General features: G+C 45.5%; 1 protein-coding gene across 1 annotated transcript in view; it reads left to right on the top strand.

Moving 5' to 3' along the window:
• Positions 1–3161: 3161 nt before the first annotated feature.
• Positions 3162–6044, top strand: part of Kpna6 (karyopherin subunit alpha 6) — a 57260-nt gene continuing 54377 nt past the window's right edge. Inside the window, exon 1 of the mRNA XM_087215381.1 lies at positions 3162–3313. Within this exon, the coding sequence (XP_087071507.1) occupies positions 3310–3313 (4 nt within the window). The 5' untranslated portion in view covers positions 3162–3309. The remainder of the gene's footprint in view (positions 3314–6044) is intronic.

Here is a 6044-nt window from a genome sequence, read left to right as displayed (position 1 = left end):
ACGGGTGGGATTTGGGGCTGAGAAGCTCCATATGTGGCTCCTGGGTTTCTGTAGACTGCCTTCTCCACTGGACTCGGGGTGGGGCAGCACCAGTGGCCATTGTAGTAATTGGTGCTACTGACTGAATGCTCGCTGTGTACCAGAGGCTCCTCTGTGTGTATTTTCATACCTTGTCTAACTTATGACAACCCTAGCAAGTATGTGCTGTCACTACTATAGCTGAACTAGAGCCCAGAGAGCTATAATATGATTTGCGCTTGGTGACACGGCTAGGAAGTGATAGAGCTGGGCATTAAAAAAAAAAACCTGAAAGCTGATATATTGTCCTAGCAAATGTGATGTCTTTTTGCTATTTTTTTTTTCCCGGTACCAGGGATCAAACTCAGGACCTTGTGCTTTCGAGGCAGGCATGGTGTCACTGAGCTAAATCCCCAGCCCACAAATGTGATGTCTTGATGCTCTCAAAATACAGTCACTGCAGCCCTGTTACTATTTACCCCAGATACTATTTAGATGATGAGGATGCTAAGACACAAGCAATACTATGCTGAGCAGAGTAAGGTACGGAGTAGTACAGAGGAGAGAATGGCCAAGGCTCTCTGGCCTTCTGGGAGAAGGGGCTAGTCTGAATTGTATTAGTCAGCTCATAGGTGGACAAGAGGAGGAAAGGCATTGCAAGGAGAGAAAAAGGGCACATGCAATAGTCTGGTGTGTTTGGATTTTTTTTCCAGTACTGGAGATTGAACACTGAGAACACTGAGCTACATCTCCATTCCTTTTTAATTTTTCTTGTGGGACAGAGTCTTACTGTGTTGATCAAACTGGCCTCAAATATGAAATCCACCCTCCTTAGCCTCCCAAGTAGCTAGGATTGTAGGTATGTGCCATTGTACCTGGCTATCCTTGTGTGTTTGGGGAAGGTAAGAAGATTGTGGTTCCTGGAGCAGAAAGGATAAGGAAAGAGTAAGGGTGTGGCTGGAAAGGTCAGCAGAGGCTAGATCAGTGAAGAACAATGACCCTAGGCTCGGGACAGTGTATATGCAGGACCAAATGCTAGAGTGGAAACAAAGCTGCTTGTAGACCCCAGTTTGGTGACGCATACCTATAATTTTCCCTATTCAGGCAGCTGAGGCAGGAGGACCACAAGTTGGAGACCAGCTTGGGTATTAATGAGACCCTGTGTCAAAATAAAAAGCTCTGGGAGTGTAGCTTCATGGTGTAGTGCTTGCCCAGCATGTGCCATGTCCTGAGTTTTATTCCAGCACCACAAAAAAAAGATGCTTAGAAGGTCAGCTGATGAAGCGTTTAGCAACTGGAAAGAGAGATGCAGACAGTAGCCCACATTCCCTGAGTTCTTACTGGCCACAGCATACACAGATGAGCTCAGTGTTGGATGGGAGACAGGTAACACTTTTTTTAGTCCCTCCCACTGTGTTAAACACTGGGATAGTTATAAAGACAAAGATTTGTCCCTTTCTTAGACAATAGGGAGAGATGGACATACCTTGTGAACAAATTAGGGTGTGAAGTGCTAAGGAAAACAAGTGTCCAGGGCACTGGGGAAGCAGAGAGGACAGGTACCCTGATTAGAAAGATAGCCTTCTTTGAAGAACTGATAGCTAAAGTGGGTCGTGAAAATGAATAGCCGTACATGGTCACGGAGAGGAAGAGAGACCATTGCATTAGAACAGGGAACAAAATAAAAGCACAAAAGAAGATTAAAAAACTAGGAAAAAGGGCCGGGGATTTAACTTAGTGGTTTCACTGCCTGCTGCATAAGTGCAAGGTTCCGAGTTCGATCCCTGGTACCAAAAAAAAAAAAAAAAGTTTTGGGCCGGGGATTTAGCTCAGTGGTTCTGGCACCTGCCTCACAAGCACAAGGTCCCTAGTTTGATCCCTGGTACCAAAAAAAAAAAAAAAAAAAAAACTAGGAAAACGTGGTTCTGATAAGGACCAGCCTATGTGTCTGATTGAAATGTTTGGACATTACCCAAAAAGAGGAAGTGGGAAGTTGCTAAGCAAAGGAGTGACCCTGTCAGATCTCTGCTTTTAAGGAGATAGGTGGGAGTGGTAGTGGGGAGACCTGTGAGGAGGCACACAAAAGAGAATGATGAGGACCCGACTTCGATCCCTGGTACAAAAAAAAGAAAACATTGCCTGGCTCTGTGTATTTAGGTGGAGGACAGGAGGGTTGGCATGTCATTGTGCAAAAAAGAAGACCTAATAGGTACCAGCCATAAATTAATTGATTCAAGAGGCACAGGAATGCTGGGAGTCTCAATTTCCTTATCATTAAAAAGGGATTATATCCCTTGCTCTGTAACTCACCTGTCCCGTTTGTTGTTTGTTTGTTTATTCAACACCCAAGTGTCAAAATACCCAAACCTGCAATCTTCCTGCCTCAGCCTCCAAAGTAGCTTGAATTATAGGCATGTTCCACAACACCTTGTTCTCTCAAGTCCAGGGCCTTGCATATGGTAAATATGAGCCTTACCAGTGAGCTATAAACGCCAGCCTCTATTTTCTCTATTTCTGAGCTTCCAATGAGATTGCAGGGGGGTTTTTGTTTGTTTTTTGTTTTGTGGGTACCGGGCATTAAGCTCAGGACCTTGTGCTTGCAAGGCAGGCAACAGCGCCACTGAGCTAAATCCGTGGCCCGAGACTGCAGTTTTAACTAGGGTTTTGGGTGGTAGACAGAAAACCTGGATTTAGTCTTGACTTCTTCCTTTCCTTATCTCTTATAGCCTTGAGCACGTCCCCTCTCCAGATGATTCCTTATTCATAATTAGCTCAAGGTGTATAATTGGCCTTAATTATAAAAAAAGTTTTGGGAGACGGAGGCCACACTTTAAAGAAGAAATAGTAGCAGAGGGTTGGGGATTTAGTTCAGTGGCACCGTGCCTGCCTCGCAAGCGCAAGGTCCTGAGTTCAATCCTAGATACTTGGGGGAATAAAAAAGGTTCTCATAATAGAAATAGTAACAGAAACAGCTGAGAACTTGGTATGCTTAACTTTTTTTAGTACGTATTACTCCAGTAGCTTCTTTCCTATTCCATCTCTATTGTCGACCATTAGTGGTTGCATTCTTTTTAATGCGTGTCTTTGGTATAATCTAGGTAAGAGGGGGTGGGGAGGAAGAACGCGTTTTAACCCGGGGTGGAATGTCCGTTTCGGGCTGCCGTCCTGCAGATCCGCCATATTGTTTGCTGAAGCTACCGCTGAAGCAGCTACTGCTGAAGCTGCCTCCGCTGCCGCCGCTACCGCCGCTACCGCCGCTACCGCGGCCAAGTCTGAGCGAGCGGAGCGGCGATGGGTGAGTAGGGAAACCAGGCGATTGGGTAGTCGGGCTGAGAAAGTCTTGGGCATGGGGTCTGGCAAGAGCCTGTTTCTGGTGTGAGGAAAATGTTTGAAGCCGCTTCAGGAAGACCTAAGGAGAGAAACCAGGCCGGAGTGCCCCTCAGGCCAGTTTGGGGCTGGACTAGGGCCTCTCCCGAAGCAGTCGGAGGCTGGGTCCGGAGACACCTTGGAAAACCTCGGGCCAGAGCCCACGCGTTCGGAGGTGTAGGAATGGACCTAACCTCCGCCCTGCGCCAAGACCGGGGCTGGGGGACTGGCTGCTCTGGCTGCAGGCCTGGGCGCCGCTGAGGGAGCCTTTCCCGGCGTGTTTGGCGGTCGCGCTTCGTGACTAGATTTAATGGCTCCTCTGAACTCAGGTAGTCCTACCTATGTCTCAGAGTAGAGTCCTTTTGTCAGGGAACGCCAGGCAATCCAGCTTCGGACCGGTAATCAGGGGTAGCCAGGCTGGCGGCAACTTCGCCCGCTGAAGGCCAGAACTTCCCCAGTCGAGGCGGAAACAGGGTGGTTCGGTTGGGCTCAGCCTTCGTAGTATTAGAAAACCAACTGTCAAGCCCTCTTGGCCGCATATACGTAGGGGACTTCATGTTTCTGAGAAAAAGAGAGACCTGTTGATCATTTTGTATCTGGCAGGGGCTCTGCCCAGAGAATATGATTGTGAAGATTTTGGATTTAGAAACAAAACCTGGAGTGGTAGATCCTCTGCCGCCTTAAAGGCTTAAATTTGCTAAGTTTTATGTGCAGGCATTGTTTTGGCTGCCTTACATGTCTGTTTTGCCTAATTTGTTCAACCTAAAGACATAGGTACTGCCGTTTTGCAGATGGGAAAAATGAAGCTTAGGTAAAGTAACTTACCCAAGGTCACACAGTTAGTGGTTAAACCAGGGTGAATACTCCAGAGCTGGTAGATAATGACTGCTGCTGTTTATGGCCTGGACCTCTAGTGGGTGGGCCAGAAGAAGGAGAAAGAAAGCTTTTAACCCTACAACAAAGTTGTAAAGGTGTTTTTGCTTGTGGGCACACATTGAAATCTTTAGTCTGGATGAAACCCAAAAAATCCCAACTATTTTTTTCCCTACTGTTGTGTAATGATATTCTAATGGTATTCTAGAATTTTATTTGATTTCTGATCCTGATGAAACATAAATCATTCCCTCGAGCTGCATTACAATCAGATCTGGTATTATAATCTGACCTGCCACTTCCTACCTCTCATGGAGAGCAGTCACTTAACAGATGAAACTGCATATAGAAAGCATCTAGGGCCAGGGATTTAGCTCAGTGGAGCCGTGCCTCCTGACTCACAAGTGTACCATTCTGAATTCAATCCCCCGTACAAAAAAAGAAAGAAACCATCTAGCACAGTCCACAATAAATGTTACTTTCCTTCATTTCTTACTTTCCTTTCCTCATCTCTGAAAAGAGGGAGAGTATTATCAAGATATTTGGAGACTAAGATGACACATTGTTTGGAGCTTAGTAAGGGTTCTGTAAATTTCAAAACAAAATCATTTCCACCTCCAATAATGTTAGTCCCTTACCCATAAGCACTCTGGCTTCCAGAAGCCTCTGGAAATGATAAGCCCTCTTTTTAATACCTACAGCTTTATGTATCATTGAAATTTTTAGTGGGCTGTGAGTGTGTAGCTCAGTGATAGAGTCCTTGCCTATTATGTCTGAGGCCCTGGGTTCAGTCTCCAGCATAGCAAAAAAACAGTGAGGAAAAAAAGAAAAAACTTTAGCTTTTATGTTTTGTTTTGTTTTTTTCAGTATCAGGACTGGAACTCAGGAACTTGTGCTTCCCAGGCACCACTGAGCTACATCCCCCACCCTAGGCTTTCTTTGTTTTGGTGGGGGGTGGGTTGGTACTGGGGATCAAACTCAGGACCTTGTACTTTCGAGGCACCGGCAGTACCACTGAGCTAAACCCCTGGCCCTAGGTTTTATGTTATAGCAAGACTTTGTACTCTTAGTTTCAGGAATCTGAGTTCCCTCAAAAGGAAGAGGGAAAGAGCTGATTTTTGTTAAGCTTAGTGAAATAAATTTTTACAGATTGAGACGACATCAGAGAAGATAACATAGCTAATAAACACCAAAAACACTAGTTTTGTTTTATTTTCTTGCTATGCCCCCTACCCCCCACCCCCCGTTACTGCGTTTTGAACTCAGGACTAACCTGCATTGGGTTAGGCTCACATTTGCAATCTTTTTTTTTTTTTTTTGGTGCTGGGGATCGAACTGTGGACCTTGTGCTTGCAAAGCAGGCAGCTAAATCCCCAGCCCCTGCAATCTTTTTTTTTTTTTTTTAAGTAAATACTTTTTTTTCTTTTGGTACTGGGGATCGAACTCAGGACCTAGTGCTTTCAAGGCAGGTGCTGGAACCAGTAGTCTAAAGCCAGGTAACTTCTCTCACCTTCTTTATCCAAGGTAGTTTTGGTTGTCCCATTTACAGTGACGAACTGAGGTTTTGAGATTAAGTAACTAGCACCCTTTTGGGTGCTGGGGATACTACCCTCACCTCATTTCACTGCCTTTTAAGTGTATTCTCCTTCAGCTCTGGCCTTATGTCCTATACCAGTGATGGTGAACCTTTCAGAGCTTTCAGTGATAACAAATAGCCCACTCCAGCACACATGCCATAGATTTGCCATCACTGTCCCATACTATAGTGCCAGACTTCACAACCCTTA

The sequence above is a fragment of the Heterocephalus glaber genome, unplaced genomic scaffold (assembly GCF_053883595.1).
Source record: "Heterocephalus glaber isolate CG9 unplaced genomic scaffold, H.glaber_assembly_v1.0 deba00001452, whole genome shotgun sequence".
In the NCBI taxonomy this organism is placed as follows: domain Eukaryota; kingdom Metazoa; phylum Chordata; class Mammalia; order Rodentia; family Bathyergidae; genus Heterocephalus; species Heterocephalus glaber.
This window is presented reverse-complemented; position numbering and strand designations above follow the sequence as displayed.